The sequence below is a fragment of the Nerophis lumbriciformis genome, linkage group LG23, assembly GCF_033978685.3.
Source record: "Nerophis lumbriciformis linkage group LG23, RoL_Nlum_v2.1, whole genome shotgun sequence".
Taxonomy (NCBI): Eukaryota; Metazoa; Chordata; class Actinopteri; order Syngnathiformes; family Syngnathidae; genus Nerophis; species Nerophis lumbriciformis.
Genome location: NC_084570.2, coordinates 2,725,001 through 2,747,967, shown reverse-complemented (window position 1 = coordinate 2,747,967; position 22,967 = coordinate 2,725,001). Strand labels below are relative to the sequence as shown.

Below are 22,967 nucleotides of genomic sequence, written 5' to 3'. Positions count from 1 at the left end.
ACGGAGAAAGACATGACCGGTTAAGTCTTTCATGCGGCGCATTGCTTATGAAACCAGATAGTCCTGAAATGTGATTGAAATGTGAGCTAGTGTGCCTCCCCCCAGGTGTGTGTGTGTGTGTGTGTGTGTGTGTGTGTGTGTGTGTGTGTTTCAATCAAAAGTCAAAGGGCAGAATGTGTGAGCAACCACACCCATCCTTCAAGGTGGGTCTCTTTCAGATCGTCACAAACGAATATGTGTGAATGTGTGAATACACGTGTATTTTTGTGGAAGGAAAAGTAACTTCCACAAGTTAGGAACGAAACCATGGTCCCAATACGGAAAACCATTGCATCAAATGCTAGAGTCTGTGAACATTGCTCCAAAGTCAGGATTTTTTTGGTGGATTCAATGTGCATGCAAAAGTATAAACATTGACAGGTGCAAAGGCAGCAGTATATGATAAAACAAGACGGCAGCTAAAGGAAGAACTTCCCTATTCATCCCCGGGAAAAAAAAACCCGTCATGGTGAGGGTGAGTCCATTACGTGCTAAATGGCTGACTAAATAATTTTGCGAGTGTGTTTCATTTAACGTGAGCGAATTTAATTGATCCATTGTGACGTATTCTGCAATTTCATTGGTCTAATGTGACAAGGCTAAATTTATTCCCGGCATGTAAAGCTCATGAAGTCTGAACAATCTAAAAATCCACCAAAAGATTGTATAAAGCTGCTAATAGTCCAGAAATTAAGTTGGTTATTTTTCAAACAAATACAAATACATTTACAACATTTTTATATATACTGTATATTTTTAAATCTCTCTTTAAAACAATCCCTTGATTAATATGTGTGAATGCAAGTGTATTTGTGTGTGTGTGTGTGTGTGTGTGTGTGTTTCAATCAAAGTCAAAGGGCAGAATGTGTAAGCAACCACACCCATCCTTCAAGGGGGGTCTCTTTCAGATCGTCACAAATTAATATGTGTGAATGTGTGAATACACGTGTATTTTTGTGGAAGGAAAAGTAACTTCCACAAGTTAAGAACGAAACCATGGTCCCAATATGGAAAACCATTGCATCAAATGCTAGAGTCTGTGAACATTGCTCCAAAGTCAGGATTTTTTTTTGGTTGATTCAATGTGCATACAAAAGTAAACATTGACAGGTGCAAAAGCAGCAGTATATGATAAAACAAGATAGCAGCTAAAGGAAGAACTTCCCTATTCATCCCCGGGAAAAAAAAAACGTCATGGTGAGGGTGAGTCCATTACGTGCTAAATGGCTGACTAAATAATTTTGCGAGTGTGTTTGATTTAATGTGAGCAATTTTATTGATCTATTTTGACCCTTTCTGCAATTTCATTGGTCTAATGTGACAAGGCTACATTTATTGCCGGCATGTAAAGCTCATGAAGCCTGAAAAATCCATAAATCCACAGGATTGTATAAAGTGCAGGGTTTTAATCGTGGGGAAAAAAATAGTGGCTAATAGTCCGGAAATTAAGGTTGTTTTTTTCTCTCAAACAAATACAAATACATTTACAACCTTTTTATACAAACATATACACTGTATATTTTTAAGTATCTCTTTAAAACAATCCTTTGATTAATATGTGTGAACGTGTGAATGCAGGTGTATTTTTGTGTATGTAAACGTGTGTGTGTGTGTGTGTGTGTGTGTGTGTGTGTGTGTGTGTGTGTGTGTGTGTTTCCATCAAAGTCAAAGGGCAGAATGTGTAAGCAACCACACCCATCCTTCAAGAGGGGTGGGGGGGGGGGTCTCTTTCAGATCGTCACAAATGATTATGTGTGAATGTGTGAATGCGTGTGTATTTTTGTGGAAGGAAAAGATACCTTCCATATGAGGACCGTTGAACAAGTTAGGACCGAAACCATGGTCCCAATACGGAAAACCATTGCATCTAATAGAGAGCAAAATGCTAGAGTCTGTGAACATTGCTCCAAAGTCAGGATTTTTTTGGTTGATTCAATGTGCATGCAAAAGTATAAACATTGACAGGTGCAAAGGCAGCAGTATATGATAAAACAAGACGGCAGCTAAAGGAAGAACTTCCCTATTCATCCCCGGGAAAAAAAAAACGTCATGGTGAGGGTGAGTCCATTACGTGCTAAATGGCTGACTAAATAATTTTGCGAGTGTGTTTCATTTAACGTGAGCGAATTTAATTGATCCATTGTGACGTATTCTGCAATTTCATTGGTCTAATGTGACAAGGCTAAATTTATTCCCGGCATGTAAAGCTCATGAAGCCTGAAAAATCCAAAAATCCACCAAAAGATTGTATAAAGCGGCTAATAGTCCAGAAATTAAGTTTTTGTTTTTTTCAAACAAATACAAATACATTTACAACATTTTTATATATACTGTATATTTTTAAATCTCTCTTTAAAACAATCCCTTGATTAATATGTGTGAATGCAAGTGTATTTGTGTGTGTGTGTGTGTGTGTGTGTGTGTGTGTGTGTGTTTCAATCAAAGTCAAAGGGCAGAATGTGTAAGCAACCACACCCATCCTTCAAGGGGGGTCTCTTTCAGATCGTCTTAAATGAATATGTGTGAATGTGTGAATGCATGTGTATTTTTGTGGAAGGAAAAGTAACTTCCACAAGTTAGGAACGAAACCATGGTCCCAATACGGAAAACCATTGCATCAAATGCTAGAGTCTGTGAACATTGCTCCAAAGTCAGGATTTTTTTGGTTGATTCAATGTGCATGCAAAAGTATAAACATTGACAGGTGCAAAGGCAGCAGTATATGATAAAACAAGATGGCAGCTAAAGGAAGGACTTCCCTATTCATCCCTGAAAAAACGTCATGGTGAGGGTGAGTTCATTACGTGCTAAATGGCTGACTAAATAATTTTGCGAGTGTGTTTCATTTAACGTGAGCGAATTTAATTGATCCATTGTGACGTTTTCTGCAATTTCATTGGTCTAATGTGACAAGGCTAAATTTATTCCCGGCATGTAAAGCTCATGAAGCCTGAAAAATCCAAAAATCCACCAAAAGATTGTATAAAGCTGCTAATAGTCCAGAAATTAAGTTGGTTATTTTTCAAACAAATACAAATACATTTACAACATTTTTATATATACTGTATATTTTTAAATCTCTCTTTAAAACAATCCCTTGATTAATATGTGTGAATGCAAGTGTATTTGTGTGTGTGTGTGTGTGTGTGTGTGTTTCAATCAAAGTCAAAGGGCAGAATGTGTAAGCAACCACACCCATCCTTCAAGGTGGGTCTCTTTCAGATCGTCACAAACGAATATGTGTGAATGTGTGAATACACGTGTATTTTTGTGGAAGGAAAAGTAACTTCCACAAGTTAGGAACGAAACCATGGTCCCAGTACGGAAAACCATTGCATCAAATGCTAGAGTCTGTGAACATTGCTCCAAAGTCAGGATTTTTTTGGTTGATTCAATGTGCATGCAAAAGTATAAACATTGACAGGTGCAAAGGCAGCAGTATATGATAAAACAAGACGGCAGCTAAAGGAAGAACTTCCCTATTCATCCCCGGGGAAAAAAACCCGTCATGGTGAGGGTGAGTCCATTACGTGCTAAATGGCTGACTAAATAATTTTGCAAGTGTGTTTGATTTAATGTGAGCAATTTTATTGATCTATTTTGACCCTTTCTGCAATTTCATTGGTCTAATGTGACAAGGCTACATTTATTGCCGGCATGTAAAGCTCATGAAGCCTGAATAAATTCATAAACACGATTGTATAAAGTGCAGGGTTTTAATCGTGGGGAAAAAAAATAGCGGCTAATAGTCCGTAAATTAAGTTTTTTTTTTTTTTTAATCAAACAAATAAAAATACATTTACAACCTTTTTATACATACTATATATTTTTAAGTCTCTCTTTAAAACAATACCTTGATTAATATGTTTGAATGTTTGAATGCATGTGTATTTTTGTGTATGTAAACGTATGTGTGTGTGTGTGTGTGTGTGTGTGTGTGTGTGTGTGTGTGTGTGTGTGTGTGTGTGTGTGTGTGTGTGTGTTTCAATCAAAAGTCAAAGGGCAGAATGTGTGAGCAACGACACCCATCCTTCAAGGGGGGTCTCTTTCAGATCGTCACAAATTAATATGTGTGAATGCATGTGTATTTTTGTGGACAGAATAGTACCTTCCATGTGAGGACCGGTGAACAAGTTAGGATAACCATTGCATCTAATAGAGAGCAAAATGCTGAGTCTGTGAACATTATTGACATTATTATATTATATTATTATTATATTATATTATTGACATTATTGACAGGTGCAAAGGCTGATATATATATATATGTATATATATATATATATATATATATATATATATATATATATATATATATATATATCCATCCATCCATCCATCCATCCATCTTCTTCCGCTTATCCGAGGTCGGGTCGCGGGGGCAGCAGCCTAAGCAGGGAAGCCCAGACTTCCCTCTCCCCAGCCACTTCGTCCAGCTCCTCCCGGGGGATCCCGAGGCGTTCCCAGGCCAGCCGGGAGACATAGTCTTCCCAACGTGTCCTGGGTCTTCCCCGTGGCCTCCTACCGGTCGGACATGCCCTAAACACCTCCTTAGGGAGGCGCTCAGGTGGCATCCTGACCAGATACCCGAACCACCTCATCTGGCTCCTCTCGATGCGGAGGAGCAGCGGCTTTACTTTGAGCTCCCCCCGGATGACAGAGCTTCTCACCCTATCTCTAAGGGAGAGCCCCGCCACCCGGCGGAGGAAACTCATTTCGGCCGCTTGTACCCGTGATCTTGTCCTTTCGGTCATAACCCAAAGCTCATGACCATAGGTGAGGATGGGAACGTAGATCGACCGGTAAATTGAGAGCTTTGCCTTCCGGCTCAGCTCCTTCTTCACCACAACGGATCGATACAGCGTCCGCATTACTGAAGACGCCGCACCGATCCGCCTGTCGATCTCACGATCCACTCTTCCCTCACTCGTGAACAAGACTCCGAGGTACTTGAACTCCTCCACTTGGGGCAAGATCTCCTCCCCAACCCGGAGATGGCACTCCACCCTTTTCCGGGCGAGAACCATGGACTCGGACTTGGAGGTGCTGATTCTCATCCCAGTCGCTTCACACTCAGCTGCGAACCGATCCAGTGAGAGCTGAAGATCCTGGCCAGATGAAGCCATCAGGACCAAATCATCTGCAAAAAGCAGAGACCTAATCCTGCAGCCACCAAACCGGATCCCCTCAACGCCTTGACTGCGCCTAGAAATTCTGTCCATAAAAGTTATGAACAGAATCGGTGACAAAGGGCAGCCTTGGCGGAGTCCAACCCTCACCGGAAACGTGTCCGACTTACTGCCGGCAATGCGAACCAAGCTCTGACACTGATCATACAGGGAGCGGACCGCCACAATCAGACAGTCCGAAACCCCATACTCTCTGAGCACTCCCCACAGGACTTCCCGAGGGACACGGTCGAATGCCTTCTCCAAGTCCACAAAGCATATATATATATATATATATATATATATATATATATATATATATATATATATATATATATATATAATATATAATATATAATATATAATATATGATAAAACAAGACGGAAGCTAAAGGAGGGACTTCCCTATGGTTTTATCTACAAGTCTCATCTGGGTTTATTTTGAAGTGAAATTTGCCAGTCGGAGTCTCCTCACTCCTCTTTGCACTGATGCATTGATCTGAGAACTTACCGTAAAGCAGTGCAAATCCCCCACCCCAACTCTATGAATAGTGTTATTTGTCTGCCAAATTGTTATAAGTACACCTCTGCATAACATTGTGTCTTTCAAGATCTGGCAGCTGTATTATCGCCGAGTTTCTTTTTGTTGCGGTGCCTGGTTTCTGGGTCACAGGACCGATAGCCACCCGCGGCCACACCTGATGCTCATCTCCTCCTGACTACTTAAGCTCTCCAGTTCCTTCACTCGGTGCCAGTAGATTTCCTGATGATTCCAACTTCCAGTCGTGTACATCTACTCTGCTTTGGCTCTACTCGCACTTATCCTTCCCTGTGACTCAGTCCCAGCATTGCTGTGCAGTGTTAACTGTTACCTCTCACACCTTCTGTGTGCTATTTCTGTTTTCTCACCTTATTTGTTTTTTTGCCCTTAATATAAACACTTTAACCTACAAAAAAAAATGGATATAACAATTTGTGCTGATTTGTAGCAGAATAATGTAGCAGAACTTTCCTCCAGAAGGTCTTATCTTTGTCCATATGATGTCAGATTAAACAAAAATGTAGCTGTTTGGCCACAATATCCAGCAATATGTTTGGAGGAGAAAAGGTGAGGCCTTTAATCCCAGGAACACCATGCCTACCGTCAAACATGGTGGTGGTAGTATTATGCTCTGGGCCTGTTTTGCTGCCAATGGATTTGGTGCTTTACAGAGAGTAAATGGGACAATGAAAAAGGAGGATTACCTCCAAATTCTTCAGGACAACCTAAAATCATCAGCCCGGAGGTTGGGTCTTGGGCGCAGTTGGGTGTTCCAACAGGACAATGACCCCAAACACACGTCAAAAGTGGTAAAGGAATGGCTAAATCTGGCTAGAAATAAGGTTTTAGAATGGCCTTCCCAAAGTCCTGACTTGAACGTGTGGACAATGCTGAAGAAACAAGTCCATGTCAGAAAACCAACAAATTTAGCTGAGTTTGTCAAGAGGAGTGGTCAAAAATTCAAGCAGAAGCTTGTGGATGGCTACCAAAAGCGCCTTATTGCAGTGAAACATGTAACCAAATATTAACATTGCTGTATGTATACTTTTGACCCAGCAGATTTGCTCACATTTTCAGTAGACCCATAATAAATTCATAAAAGAACCAAACTTCATGAATGTTTTTTGTGACCAACAAGTATGTGCTCCAATCACTCTATCACAAGAAAACAAGAGTTATAGAAATGATTGGAAACTCAAGACAGCCATGACATTATGTTCTTTACAAGTGTATGTAAACTTTTGACCACATATATATATATATATATATATATATATATATATATATATATATATATATATATATATATATATATATATATATATACACCGTATTTTTCGGAGTATAAGTCGCACCAGAGTATAAGTTGCACCTGCCCAAAATGCATAATAAAGAAGGGAAAAAACATATATAAGTCGCTAAAAACTATGAAAAAAACTGTGACTTATAGTCCGAAAAATACGGTATATATATATATATATATATATATATATATATATATATACCGTATTTTTCGGAGTATAAGTCGCACCGGAGTATAAGTCGCGCTTGCCCAAAATGCATATTAAAGAAGGGAAAAAACATATAAGTCGCTAAAAACTATGAAAAATACTGCGACTTATAGTCCGAAAAATACGGTATATACATATATATATATATATTTTTATTTTTTATTTTTATTTTTTTTCGGACTTATAGTCTGAAAAATACGGTATATATATATATATATATATATATATATATATATATATATACATATATATATATATATATATATATACAATATATTTTTGTATATATATATATTTATATATATATATATATATATATATATATATATATATATATATATATATATACAATATTTTTTTTTTTCGGACTTATAGTCCGAAAAATACGGTATATATATATATATATATATATATATATATGTATATATATATATATATATACCGTATTTTTGGGACTATAAGTCGCAGTTTTTTTCATAGTTTGGCCGGGCTCCGGTGCGACTTATATATGTTTTTTTCCTTCTTTATTATGCATTTTTGGCCGGTGTGACTTATACTCCGGAGCGACTTATAGTCCAAAAAATACGGTATATATATATATATATATATATATATATATATATATATATATATATATATGTATATATATATATGTATGTGTGGGAAAAAAAAAATCACAAGACTATTTCATCTCTACAGGCCTGTTTCATGAGGGGAGGTACCCTCAATCGTCAGGAGATTTCTCCTGATGATTGAGGGTACCCCCCCTCATGAAACAGGCCTGTAGAGATGAAATAGTCTTGTGATTTTTTTTTCCCCACACATACATATATTGCGCTCTACTACGGTATCGAGCACTATTTTTTGGATAACCTTATTAAGACATATATATATATATATATATATATATATATATATATATATATATATATATATATATACCATATTTTATTTTATTACGAATACTTCAAATACATACTGATCATTTCCTAAAAATACATTTTGATAAAGCATATCATTTTTTTAAAAAAAATTTCCAGCGACCTCGAGAGGGGCAAGCAATACAAAAATGGATGGACGGATATTTTTTTTATTTACTTTTTTTTTTTTTCAAAATTTCCAGTGAAGACCGTAATAATAATAAAAGTTAAAGTACCAATGATTGTCACACACACTAGGTGTGGTGAAATTTGTCCTCTGCATTTGACCCATCACCCTTGATCACCCCCTGGGAGGTGAGGGGAGCAGTGAGCTGCAGCGGTGGCCACACCTGAGAATCATTTTTGGTGATTTAACCCCCAATTCCAACCCTTGATGCTGAGTGCCAAGCAAGGAGGTAACGGGTCCCATTTTTATAGTCTTTGGTATGTTTTGACCGGGGTTTGAACTCACAACCTACGGACACTCTAACCACAAGGCCACTGAGTAGGTGGCCTAGTGGAACACGGAACAACCCCAATGAGGACGTTCCGCTACACCCCTAACAAACTGTAGACCTTTACTTTATCACGTTTTTTCTTTGAGGTGCATGCATTCGCTCGTTGCGCAAATAATGGGGAAAAAATGGCTGGTGCAAGTTAAGGATGTCATGCCCAGCCCTCCTGGCAGACTTAACGGCGAGTCGGTCTGTTCCCAAAAGAAAGTAAAAGAAAAAAAAAAAAGAGGAAATATTTCTCTTCCTCTTGGCAGCGACTGAGCTGACATCTCCCCCCCCACCCTCAGAGTGTCCTGGCAAAGAAAAATCCCTCTGTGTCTTTTTGTTTTTTGAAGATGAGACTATTCCCAGTTTCCTTTCCCTTTCTCACACCTCCCCTCCTCACGCCTCCCTCATTAGCCAGCGGGCCGAGATGTAATTAGGACAAAATATTTCCAGAGAAAGGGCGGTGGGTGATGGGGGGGAAGGGGATGCAGGAGGATGGCGAGGTGTACACAAAAAAAAAAACAACCCAGCAAGGTAATTAATGGAGATGCATGAATTACGCCAACACACTCAAACAGAAAAAAAAGTACCTTTTTTTTCCCCAATGCTGGCTGTGCACTAGAAAAAAGTTCCTAACTGAACTGGGATGCGCCCAAAAAAAAGGGCAGCGGAACAATCCAGGAAGTGGACAGGTGGGCAGGGGGGGGGGGGAGAGGACGAGTGAGCGAGCAAAGCGGCTAAAGATGGACGAGGTTGATAACCGAGAGGATGAGGAGGACGGATCCAGAAGGACGAGGGGGGGTGGGGGCGGGGGGGGGGGGGGGGGGTTGGTCTGACGAGGGACAATTCAAGGTGGAAAGCGTGATGCTAAATTTGGCTAAAAAGAGAAGACTCCTGTGTGCGCGTCGGAGACTTGCTGAATCGGCCGCGGTTCCGGTTTCACGCCTCCCCGAGCTTGACAAAGAGAAAGAGTCCCTGGCCGGTAATGTCCCCCTCAGGGCGGACAAAAGGAAGGAGGCAGGTGAAGGCGAATGCAGACGGGGAAGGCGGCAAACAAATGAAAAAAAGGAAATTTGCACAGACATCCTCCACATATGGTGCGGAAGGTGTTCTGCTGACCTCGACTGCGGAAGTTGTGGATCGGTGGAGGGAATACTTCGAAGACCTCCTCAATCCCACCAACACGTCTTCCTATGAGGAAGCAGTGCCTGAGGAATCTGTGGTGGGCTCTCCTATTTCTGGGGCTGAGGTTGCTGAGGTAGTTAAAAAGCTCCTCGGTGGCAAGGCCCCGGGGGTGGATGAGATCCGCCCGGAGTTCCTTAAGGCTCTGGATGCTGTAGGGCTGTCTTGGTTGACAAGACTCTGCAGCATCGCGTGGACATCGGGGGCAGTACCTCTGGATTGGCAGACCGGGGTGGTGGTTCCTCTCTTTAAAAAGGGGAACCGGAGGGTGTGTTCCAACTATCGTGGGATCACACTCCTCAGCCTTCCCGGTAAGGTCTATTCAGGTGTACTGGAGAGGAGGCTACGCCGGATAGTCGAACCTCGGATTCAGGAGGAACAGTGTGGTTTTCGTCCTGGTCGTGGAACTGTGGACCAGCTCTATACTCTCGGCAGGGTCCTTGAGGGTGCATGGGAGTTTGCCCAACCAGTCTACATGTGCTTTGTGGACTTGGAGAAGGCATTCGACCGTGTCCCTCGGGAAGTCCTGTGGGGAGTGCTCAGAGAGTATGGGGTTTCGGACTGTCTGATTGTGGCGGTCCGCTCCCTGTATGATCAGTGTCAGAGCTTGGTTCGCATTGCCGGCAGTAAGTCGGACACGTTTCCGGTGAGGGTTGGACTCCGCCAAGGCTGCCCTTTGTCACCGATTCTGTTCATAACTTTTATGGACAGAATTTCTAGGCGCAGTCAAGGCGTTGAGGGGATCCGGTTTGGTGGCTGCAGGATTAGGTCTCTGCTTTTTGCAGATGTTTTGGTCCTGATGGCTTCATCTGGCCAGGATCTTCAGCTCTCACTGGATCGGTTCGCAGCTGAGTGTGAAGCGACTGGGATGAGAATCAGCACCTCCAAGTCCGAGTCCATGGTTCTCGCCCGGAAAAGGGTGGAGTGCCATCTCCGGGTTGGGGAGGAGATCTTGCCCCAAGTGGAGGAGTTCAAGTACCTCGGAGTCTTGTTCACGAGTGAGGGAAGAGTGGATCGTGAGATCGACAGGCGGATCGGTGCGGCGTCTTCAGTAATGCGGACGCTGTATCGATCCGTTGTGGTGAAGAAGGAGCTGAGCCGGAAGGCAAAGCTCTCAATTTACCGGTCGATCTACGTTCCCATCCTCACCTATGGTCATGAGCTTTGGGTTATGACCGAAAGGACAAGATCACGGGTACAAGCGGCCGAAATGTGTTTCCTCCGCCGGGTGGCGGGGCTCTCCCTTAGAGATAGGGTGAGAAGCTCTGTCATCCGGGGGGAGCTCAAAGTAAAGCCGCTGCTCCTCCGCATCGAGAGGAGCCAGATGAGGTGGTTCGGTCATCTGGTCAGGATGCCACCTGAGCGCCTCCCTAAGGAGGTGTTTAGGGCATGTCCGACCGGTAGGAGGCCACGGGGAAGACCCAGGACACGTTGGGAAGACTATGTCTCCCGGCTGGCCTGGGAACGCCTCGGGATCCCCCGGGAGGAGCTGGACGAAGTGGCTGGGGAGAGGGAAGTCTGGGCTTCCCTGCTTAGGCTGCTGCCCCCGCGACCCGACCTCGGATAAGCGGAAGAAGATGGATGGATGGATGGATCCTCCACATACTTGCCAACCCTCCCGAATTTTCCGGGAGACTCCCGAATTTCAGTACCTCTCCCGAAAATCTCCCGAGACAACCATTTTCCCGAATTTCTCCCGATTGTAGTCGTCACGTCCACTTTTCCTCCATGTAAACAGCGTGTCGGCCCAGTCACGTTATAACATTTACGGCTTTTAGAGAGTGCACAACTGCACACGCAACAAGAAGGAGACTTAAGAAGTGACTTTAAGGTTTTAAGGTTTTACTACTTACGTATAAAATACTACACGGTCTAGCTCCGTCCTATCTTGTCGATTGCATTGTACCATATGTCCCGGCAAGAAATCTGCGTTCAAAGGACTCCGGCTTATTAGTGATTCCCAGAGCCCAAAAAAAGTCTGCGGGCTATAGAGCGTTTTCTATTGGGGCTCCAGTACTATGGAATGCCCTCCCGGTAACAGTTAGAGATGCTACCTCAGTAGAAGCATTTAAGTCCCATCTTAAAACTCATTTGTATACTCTAGCCTTTAAATAGCCCCCCTGTTAGACCAGTTGATCTGCCGTTTCTTTTCTTTTCTCCTCTGCTCCCCTTTTCCTTGAGGGGGGGGGGGCACAGGTCCGGTGGCCATGGATGAAGTGCTGGCTGTCCAGAGTCGGGACCCGGGGTGGACCGCTCGCCTGTGCATCAGCTGGGAACATCTCTATGCTGCTGACCCGTCTCCGCTCGGGATGGTGTCCTGCTGGCCCCACTATGGACTGGACTCTTACTATTATGTTGGATCCACTATGGACTGGACTTTCACAATATTATGTCAGACCCACTCGACATCCATTGCTTTCGGTCTCCCCTAGAGGGGGGGGGTTACCCACATATGCGGTCCTCTCCAAGGTTTCTCATAGTCATTCACATCGACGTCCCACTGGGGTGAGTTTTTCCTTGCCCGTATGTGGGCTTTGTACCGAGGATGTCGTTGTGGCTTGTGCAGCCCTTTGAGACACTTGTGATTTAGGGCTATATAAATAAGATTGATTGATTGATTGATATTATATATGTCTCCGTTATCCATAGCTTTATCTATAACCCATAAAGTAGGCAGGCACGGAGCTATTTCCCAGCGTGTGTTTATTCCAGCCGGCACGTTAATACACTGACACACAACATCCGGATTTCCATCATGCATTGCTTCAAAACGACGGCAAGTAGCAATGTCCAAAAAAAGATAGTGACAGAGAATAGAACGAGGATGGACAATTCAATCCTAAACTCAGTCCTTTCCTGCAAACTCAATTTCAGCTATGCTCCTTCAAAGGCTGTGCTACTGGCTGCAAAGCATTGCACTTTCAAATACAACAATGAGTAGAGAGGAGTGGTATGTGTGTGTATATGTGTAAATAAATGAACACATATATACTGTATATAAAATAAATACTTGAATTTCAGTGAATTCTAGCTATAAATATACTCCTCCCCCTTAACCCACACCAAACAAGCATGACAAACACATTTCGCGAGAACATCCGCACCGTATCACAACATAAACACAACAGAACAAATACCCAGCATCCCTTCAACCCTAAACTAACACCCTCCCCCTTCCACATCCCAACTCCCCGGATTGTAAATAATCAATTGTAAATAATCAAATTAATCAAATGTAGATACTTATACTTATTCTTATGTTTTCTGATCTCTCTCTCTCTATGTCCACTACTTGCTGTACATATCCTACCAAGACAGACCTACACTGTTCCAATGTCCATTTCTCTGATGATGCAATTGTTGATGACTCAAGTGTTGATATCAACCAAACCCTCCACATCCCACACCCCGGATTGTAAATAATGTAAATAATTCAATGTATACACTCTGATGATTATCTTGTGTGATGACTGTATTATGATGATAGTATATATCTGTATCATGAATCAACCATTTAGTGGTCAATTGTACGGAATATGTACTGTACTGTGCAATCTACTAATACAAGTTTCAATCAATCAAAACCCTTGCAGCACTAACTCTTCCGGGACGCTACAATATACACCCTCGCTACCACCAAACCCTGCCCCCCTAACCCCGCCCACCTCAACCCCCCCATCTCCCGAATTCGGAGGTCTCAAGTTTGGCAAGTATGCTCTTGGTTGCTTTGTTGGGTCTGCTCCTGTCTCTGGCCATGCTCACCCCATCCCAGCAGACGATGGCGTGGAACACCGCAGAGGCCACCACAGTCTATATGTTTTTTTTTTGTTGTTTTACTTTTGTAGCTGTATGTAAAAATGGCCGGTTGCATCAGCTCTGCTCTTTTAATGTTTTTAATGTCCTTTTGTGTTCTTTGAAGTTTGATGTTTTCCCTCTGAACACACTCAATCATCACTCAATCAATGTTTATTTATTTAGCCCTAAATCACAAGTGTCTCAAAGGGCTGCACAAGCCACGACGACATCCTCGGTTCAGAGCCCACACAAGAGCAAGGAAAAACTCACAACCCAGTGGGACGTCGATGAGAATGACTATGAGAAACCTTGGAGAGGACTGCAGATGTGGGTGACCCCCCCCCCCCCCCCCCCCCCCCCGCCCCCGATGCAATGGACGTCGAGTGGGTCTGACATAATATTGTGAAAGTCCACTCCATAGTGGATCTAACATAATAGTGAGAGTCCAGTCCATAGTGGATCTAACATAATAGTGAGAGTCCAGTCCATAGTGGGGCCAGCAGGAGACCATCCCGAGCGGAGACAGATGCACAGGCGAGCGGTCCACCCCAGGTCCCGACTCTGGACAGTCAGCTCTTCATCATGTTTATGTGTGCTATGGCTATGAAGGTTTGTTTTCCATTGGCCTCAGTCTGGACACCCTCTCCAGGGGCCCAAGCTTTAGACTGAATGGTTTTTTTCTGACCCCCCCGCCAGCGTTTACCTATTTTTCACCTTTTTTGTAAGAAGTTGGCAGCGATCAGGATTATTAAAGTATTTCTGATTCTGATTCTGATTCTGAGAAGTCACCTGTCACTCGTTCAACTCCCTCCTAAGTAAAAAAAAAAAAAAAAAGAGTGTTTGTGCTGGTCGAGCGTGTGCGTGCACGCTAATGGACGTCTAAATGCTGCTGATGTTTGTGTCAGAGAGTTTACAGGCCCTCCGGTCCCCTTTGCACCAATATTGGGCGAGGAGAAGTGAGGGGGGGAGAATGTGACTTCGGCAAATCGCTTTGACAAGGACACCTATGCCTTGAGCGGCGTCCTCTTTCGCCTCGTTGAACACACACACACTCACACACACACACACACACACACACACAATGCAACATCCGCACCTCAGCAGAATGGCGAGGGGACTGCTGCGCTGTGAACAGCTGACCGGGTGGAGGCCGTTTTGCTGCGATCAATTTTTTGTGTCGCGGACAAAAACATACAACCTTTGACCCCAACTGCTCTCCACAGCACGGATTGGGTAATATTATTATAGTGCAAATAAATAATCTCTCTAGTGTTTAACTTGGAGTCGTCAAGGGCTCAGAAGGTACCAAAATGTCGAGTGATACAAATATTTCCCAAAAATTTGCCCCGGTTTTCATATGCTATGCCTCGGTTATCATTAGAGATGATGTTCGAAACCAGTTCTCCCGGTTGTTCGATAAGAAAATAACCGATTCCATGGACTCAAATCCCCTTTTGAGAACCGGTTCCCATTATCGAGACCCACTATAGTAAAGAAAAAGAGTTGGTTCTTTATTCGAATCCCTGGGAACTAATCCCGTTCCACAGGAAATGCCCTGTGGGACATCACAGGAAATGACGTAGCTCAGTCATAAGCGGGAGATACAGAAAGCAGCAAAAATAATGGACATAATAATGGATATTCTTATAATAAACTTATTCGGGTGTTACCATTTAGTGGTCAATTGTACGGAATATGTACTGTACTGTGCAATCTACTAATAAAAGTTTCAATCAATCAAAACAAAGAGGTTCTGGGTATTTGTTCTGTTGTGTTTATGTTGTGCTACGGTGCGGATGTTCTCCCGTGTATATATATAAATATATATATATATATATATATATATATATATATATATATATATATATATATATATATATGTATGTATATATATATATATATATATATATATATATATATATATGTATGTATATATATATATATATATATATATATGTATGTGTGGGAAAAAAAATCACAAGACTATTTCATCTCTACAGGCCTGTTTCATGAGGGGGGGTACCCTCAATCGTCAGGAGATTTTAATGGGAGCATTCACATACCATGGTTTATATAGGGCACAGAGTGGGTGGGTACAGGCTGGCCTAGGGGCGTGGTGATTGGCTCATGTGTTACCTAGGAGGTGTTTCCGTCTATGGCGGCATGTTGTTACAATTTCGCTGCGCTTGTTGAGGGATGACAGGTCTGGACGGTAAATAATAAACAGCTTCTCTTTCAAGCATAGGTTGCATCTTTTATTACCACTATTGTAAGGTGTGCTGGATGCAAGAATTTGCCATGTTATTGAATATTCAACATTATTGTCTTTGAGGTCCCAAATGTGTTTGCTGAGTTCTGTGGTATTTCGCAGGTTTTTGTTCCTGAAAGAAGCCTTGTGATTGTTCCATCTGGTTTTGAATTCTCCCTCGGTTAATCCTACATATGTGTCGGATGTGTTAATGTCCTTGCGTATTACCTTAGATTGGTAGACAACTGATGTTTGTAAGCACCCCCCGTTGAGAGGGCAATCAGGTTTCTTTCGACAGTTACATGCTTTGTTGGTTTTGGAGTCGCTCTGACTGGGGGTCGACGGCTCATTTGCAATTGTTTTGTTGTGGTTTGAGATGATTTGTCGTATATTGTTCATGCAGCTGTAGCTCAATTTAATGTTGTTCTTGTTGAATACTTTTCTTAGGTTGTTGTCTTTGGGAAAGTGTTTGTCAATCAGATTGAGGAATTTGTGTCCAATGTTCGTTGAGACGTTTTTGCTGTATGGGGGGTTGTACCAGATGATGTCGTTTTATATATATATATATATATATATATATATATATATATATATATATATATATATATAATATAAATATTATTTTTTTTATCGCTGCTTTTACTGAATATGCACAATCACTGTTTTATTAGTGTGTGATAATGCCTTTTATACTGTGTTTTGTTTGTTTTATGTTTTGTATGTGAGTGTATGTTTACTTGGATGTTGGAGTCTGCAATAACGGAAAAAACGCCTCAAGGCATGGCTTTACAAAAAAATACGACGAAGAAACGGCAATATGCAATTATTGCCAGGCTTCGCTCTCATGTAAGGGGAGCAGTATGTTGAAACATGTTCAGGCCGCACATAACCTGAATGTCGAGAACCGTGTCGTGTCAATATTTATTTATTTTTATTTTATTTTTTTAGGGGGGTAACAACAGTCAATATTTATTTATGTATTTTATTTTATTTTTTTCTTGTAAAATAAAAGTGAACTTTTTTTCAACCAAATATTGTGTGTTTTTTTCCATATGCAACAACCTATCTGGATTCGATAAGAGAATCGATAAGGAATCGGTTTAATAAGAGGATTCAATAATGGGCTCAAACTCGATAATTTCTTATCAAACATCATCCCTCGTTATCATGCTGTCAAACATTGTGCATAGTAAACTACATCCACCCATCCATCCATTTTCTACCGCTTATTCCCTTCGGGGTCGTACCCCGGACAAGTCGCCACCTCATCTACAGTAATCCCTTATTCATTGCTGTTTATTGGTTGTTGATAGAGTTGTCCGATAATGGCTTTTTTGCCGATATCCGATTTTCCGATATTGTCCAACTCTTAATAACCGATTCCGATATCAACCGATACCGATAAATACAGTCGTGGAATTAACACATTATTATGCCTAATTTTTTTTGTGATGCCACGCTTGATGCATTAAACAATGTAACAAGGTTTTCCAAAATAAATCAACTCAAGTTATGGACTGCACTGCCATATCTATTGTTGAAGTCACAAAGTGCATTCTTTTTTTTAAAACATGCCTCAAAACAGCAGCTTGGAATATGGGACATGAGGAGGTTGAGGTGGGGTTTGGGGGGGGGGGGGGGGGCGATGTTGAGTTAGTGCTGCAAGTATGTAAATGTAAACGATTCCGATCTAACAAAGGTCTTAACTCATTCTCCTTCTATGCCACATCAATATGGAATGCAAAAGAAAGTGCATCTCTATCCTCCTTCAAAATCGCACTAAAAGAAACTAAAAGTTTCAATCAATCAAAACAAAGAGGTTCTGGGTATTTGTTCTATTGTGTTTATGTTGTGTTACGGTGTGCATTTTCTCCCGTATATATATATATATATATATATATATATATGTATATATATGTATATATATATATATCTTGATAAGGTTATCCAAAAAATAGTGCTCGATACCGTAGTAGAGCGCAATATATGTATGTGTGGGAAAAAAATCACAAGACTATTTCATTTCTACAGGCCTGTTTCATGAGGGGGGGTACCCTCAATCGTCAGGAGATTTTAATGGGAGCATTCGCATACCATGGTTTATATAGGGCACAGAGTGGGTGGGTACAGGCTGGCCTAGGGGCGTGGTGATTGGCTCATGTGTTACCTAGGAGGTGTTTCCGTCTATGGCGGCATGTTGTTACAATTTCGCTGCGCTTGTTGAGGGATGACAGGTCTGGACGGTAAATAATAAACAGCTTCTCTTTCAAGCATAGGTTGCATCTTTTATTACCACTATTGTAAGGTGTGCTGGATGCAAGAATTTGCCATGTTATTGAATATTCAACATTATTGTCTTTGAGGTCCCAAATGTGTTTGCTGAGTTCTGTGGTATTTCGCAGGTTTTTGTTCCTGAAAGAAGCCTTGTGATTGTTCCATCTGGTTTTGAATTCACCCTCGGTTAATCCTACATATGTGTCGGATGTGTTAATGTCCTTGCGTATTACCTTAGATTGGTAGACAACTGATGTTTGTAAGCACCCCCCGTTGAGGGGGCATTCAGGTTTCTTTCGACAGTTACATGCTTTGTTGGTTTTGGAGTCGCTCTGACTGGGGGTCGACGGCTCATTTGCAATTGTTTTGTTGTGGTTTGAGATGATTTGTCGTATATTGTTCATGCAGCTGTAGCTCAATTTAATGTTGTTCTTGTTGAATACTTTTCTTAGGTTGTTGTCTTTGGGAAAGTGTTTGTCAATCAGATTGAGGAATTTGTGTCCAATATATATATATATATATATATATATATATATATATATATATATATATATATATATATATATATATATATATATATATATATATATATTATTTTTTATTTTATTTATCTTTTTATTGCTGCTTTTACTGATTATGCGCAATCACTGTTTTATTAGTGTGTGATAATGCCTTTTATACTGTGTTTTGTTTGTTTTATGTATTGTATGTGAGTGTATGTTTACTTGGACGTTGGAGTCTGCAATAAAGCTTGATTGATTGCAGCACAAACAAACACGATTGGTGCAGGTTTAAGGAGATTTTCATAAGGTGTGCTGAGGAGGGGGTGGACGACATCACCAGTCAGAAAATGTATTTTACAATCACTTAGAAACCGTAAAGGCACAAAAGAAAATTTTGCAGCAATAAGATAGGGGAGATTTGGACAAGGTGGGGGGGTCTAACTTCACACAATGAAAGCTAATAGCATCACATGTAGATGAAAATTAAAGGCAAAACTAAATTTTTTGTAAAATTCCATGAAAGAGCGGACTTTGTCCTACCTCAAAGTCGTTGGCTTTGTTGTAGTGCATGTTGAGCGCGCGGAAAAGCTCTGCATCGCGGCCCACCGTCAGCTCCTCCACGGCCGTCACGCCCTCGTTGATGGCCTGCCGGGCAAACTTCTCCATCTGGATGTAGTAGAACTCCCGGAAATTGCTGAACCACTTGATCAGCTGGGAGGTGATGCAGCGGTTAAACTGCAAGAGTGGGGACGAGAGGTAGAAAAAGGTCAGCGCGGGTCACTCGGGGAGAGGACGGAACAGCCTGAGAAAGCAATGATGAAGTTATCGTGTAGAAAATAAACTATTTGTTTGTATGTTTATATTGTAAGAAACCACACGGCTGGCCCAGTGAAAGTGTGTGTTTGTGTGTGTGCGGCGAGGCAGAAAAATAAGCTTTGACACAGAGATTATCTCGGTATTGTTGTAAGAAATTGTCGGCCTGTTCAGGATTAGGAGGGTTTCAAAGGGGGCGGGGGTCCGGGGAATGGTCGGGAGGTGCGTCGTCGCAAACGATGGCGGAAATTAAAAGAATACAGCAGGGGAGGGGGAATTAATAATGTCATCGATTGTTGATTATGTAAGTTTATCTCATTATCAAAACCATGGTTTTATGCCGTGATGGACGGCTGGCAGCGCTTCATAGCAGCAGTCGACCTCCAGGGCCCCAGCTCCCCGCCCCTCTGTTGCAAGTTGTCGTGATTAAATGTAACGTGTTTATGTGTGCATTGCATGGTTTTTTCCCACTCCAGACTAGGCCCCCTTAGGAGCCCAGTCTAGATCGTATTTTTTTACTCATCTTCTTCCCCAGCGTTTGACCTTTTTCTTATCTTTTACGGGACGCCTTATGGCGACCCATCAGCGTTCCTGTTCTGTAACCTTGAACACTGTTTGTTTGTCTAATCTTGAACGGGTTTGTGCTGAAAACATAGTTTCGTTGTACTGGTGCAATGACAATAAAGTCCTATCCTATCCTATCCTATGTTTGTATAAACGTTTGCATGTGTTTCTCAAAAGATACGCTGCCTGGCCAAAACAACCACCCTAATATAGCATTGGACCGCCTCGAGCTTTGATTACAGCATTCACTGTGCCATCATTTCTACACACCTATACCTGTCAACTTTTGCATTGAAAATGAAGGACAATAAAGTAAGAGGAGGGAGAATAAGAAATTAATCAAGTCTTTTTCACCAGTTTTTTTTGAGGTAGTGTTGTCATTCTTGCCAACCCTCCGGAATTTTCCGGGAGACTCCCGAATTTCAGTGCCTCTCCCGAAAATCTCCCGGGACAACCATTCTCCCGAATTTCTCCCGATTTCCAGCCGGACTTAAGGTCCGTGCGGACCTGAGTGAGGACAGCCTGTCGTCACGTCCGCTTTTCCTTCATATAAACAGCGTGCCGGCCCAGTCACGTTATAACATCTACGGCTTTTGGAGAGTGCACAACTGCACACACAACAAGACGGAGACGGAGACCGAAGAAGAGGCAGTCATGGCGACGACGAGTGACAGAGAATAGAACGAGGATGGACAATTCAACCCTAAACTCACTCCTTTCCTGCAAATTAAATTTCACAGATGCTGCCATACCTATGCTCCTTCAAATGCTGTGCTGCTGGCTGCAAAGCATTGCACTTTCAAATACAACAATGAGTAGAGGAGTGTTATCGGTGTTTATATGTGTAAATAAATGAACACTGAAATTCAAGTATTTATTTTATTTATATAATAATATAATAATATATATATATATATATATATATATGTATATATATATATATATATATATATATGTAATAAAATACACATATATATATATATATATATATATATATATGTAATAAAATACACACATATATATATATATATATATAAATATATATATATATATATATATATATATATATATATATGTAATAAAATACACACATATATATATATATATATAAATATATATATATATATATATATATATATATATATGTAATAAAATACACATATATATATATATATATATATATATATATATATATATATATATATATATATATATACATATATATATATATAAAAATATATATATATATATATATATATATATATATATATATATATATATATACATATACATATATATATATAAACACTTATTTGGAACATCCCACAGGTGAATAGGCTAATTGGGAACAGGTGGGTGCCATGCTTGTGTATAAAAGCAGCTTCCATGAAATGCTCAGTCATTCACAAACAAGGATAGGGCGAGGGTCACCACTTTGTGAACAAATGCGTGAGAAAATTGTCCAACAGTTTAAGAACAACATTTCTCAACGAGATTTTGCAAGAAATTTAGGGATTTCACCATCTACGGTCCGTAATATCATCAAAATGTTCGGAGAATCTGGAGAAATCACTGCACCTAAGCGATGATATAACGGACCTTCGATCCCTCAGGCGGTACTGTATCAAAAAGTGACATCAGTGTGTAAAGGATATCACCACATGGGCTCAGGAACACTTCAGAAAACCACTGTCAGTAACAACAGTTTGTCGCTACATCTGTAAGTGCAAGTTAACACTCTACTATGCAAAGCGAAAGCCATTTATCAACAACACCCAGAAACGCCTTTGGCTTTGATGGGCCCGAGCTCATCTAAGATGGACCGATGCAAAGTGTAAAGGTGTTCTGTGGTCTGACGAGACCACGTTTCAAATTGTTTTTGGAAACTGTGGACTTCATGTCCTCCGGAACAAAGAGGAAAATAACCATTATAGGCGCAAAGTTCAAAAGCCAGCATACAGTGGGGCAAAAAAGTATTTAGTCAGTCACCGATTGTGCAAGTTCTCCCACTTAAAATGATGACAGAGGTCTGTAATTTTCATCATAGGTACACTTCAACTGTGAGAGACAGAATGTGAAAAAAAATCCAGGAATTCACATTGTAGGAATTTTAAATAATTTATTTGTAAATTATGGTGGAAAATAAGTATTTGGTCACTTCAAACAAGGAAGATCTCTGGCTCTCACAGACCTGTAACTTCTTCTTTAAGAAGCTCTTCTGTCCTCCACTCGTTACCTGTATTAATGGCACCTGTTTGAACAGGTTATCTGTATAAAAGACACCTGTCCACAGCCTCAAACAGTCAGACTCCAAACTGCACTATGGCCAAGACCAAAGAGCTGTCGAAGGACACCAGGAAAAGAATTGTAGACCTGCACCAGACTGTGAAGAGTGAATCTACAATAGGCAAGCAGCTTGGTGTGAAAAAATCAACTGTGGGAGCAATTATCAGAAAATGGAAGACATACAAGACCACTGATAATCTCCCTCGATCTGGGGCTCCACGCAAGATCTCATCCCGTGGGGTCAAAATGATCATGAGAACGGTGAGCAAAAATCCCAGAACCACACGGGGGGACCTGGTGAATGACCTGCAGAGAGCTGGGACCAAAGTACCAAAGGTTACCATCAGTAACACACTACACCGACAGGGAATCAAATCCTGCAGTGCCAGACGTGTCCCCCTGCTTAAGCCAGTGCATGTCCAGGCCCGTCTGAAGTTTGCCAGAGAGCACATGGATGATACAGCAGAGGATTGGGAGAATGTCATGTGGTCAGATGAAACCAAAATAGAACTTTTTGGTATAAACTCAACTCGTCACGTTTGGAGGAAGAAGAATACTGAGTTGCATCCCAAGAACACCATACATACTGTGAAGCATGGGGGTGGAAACATCATGCTTTGGGG

General features: G+C 41.3%; 1 protein-coding gene across 2 annotated transcripts in view; it reads right to left on the bottom strand.

The window, feature by feature from the left end:
* The window catches only part of prox1a (prospero homeobox 1a), a 101,528-nt gene that overhangs the window by 39,781 nt on the left and 38,780 nt on the right, over positions 1-22,967 (bottom strand). For both annotated transcript variants that reach the window (XM_061985336.1, XM_061985334.1), the window contains exon 6: positions 19,222-19,416. In XM_061985336.1, coding sequence (XP_061841320.1) covers positions 19,222-19,416 — 195 coding nt within the window. The remainder of the gene's footprint in view (positions 1-19,221; positions 19,417-22,967) is intronic.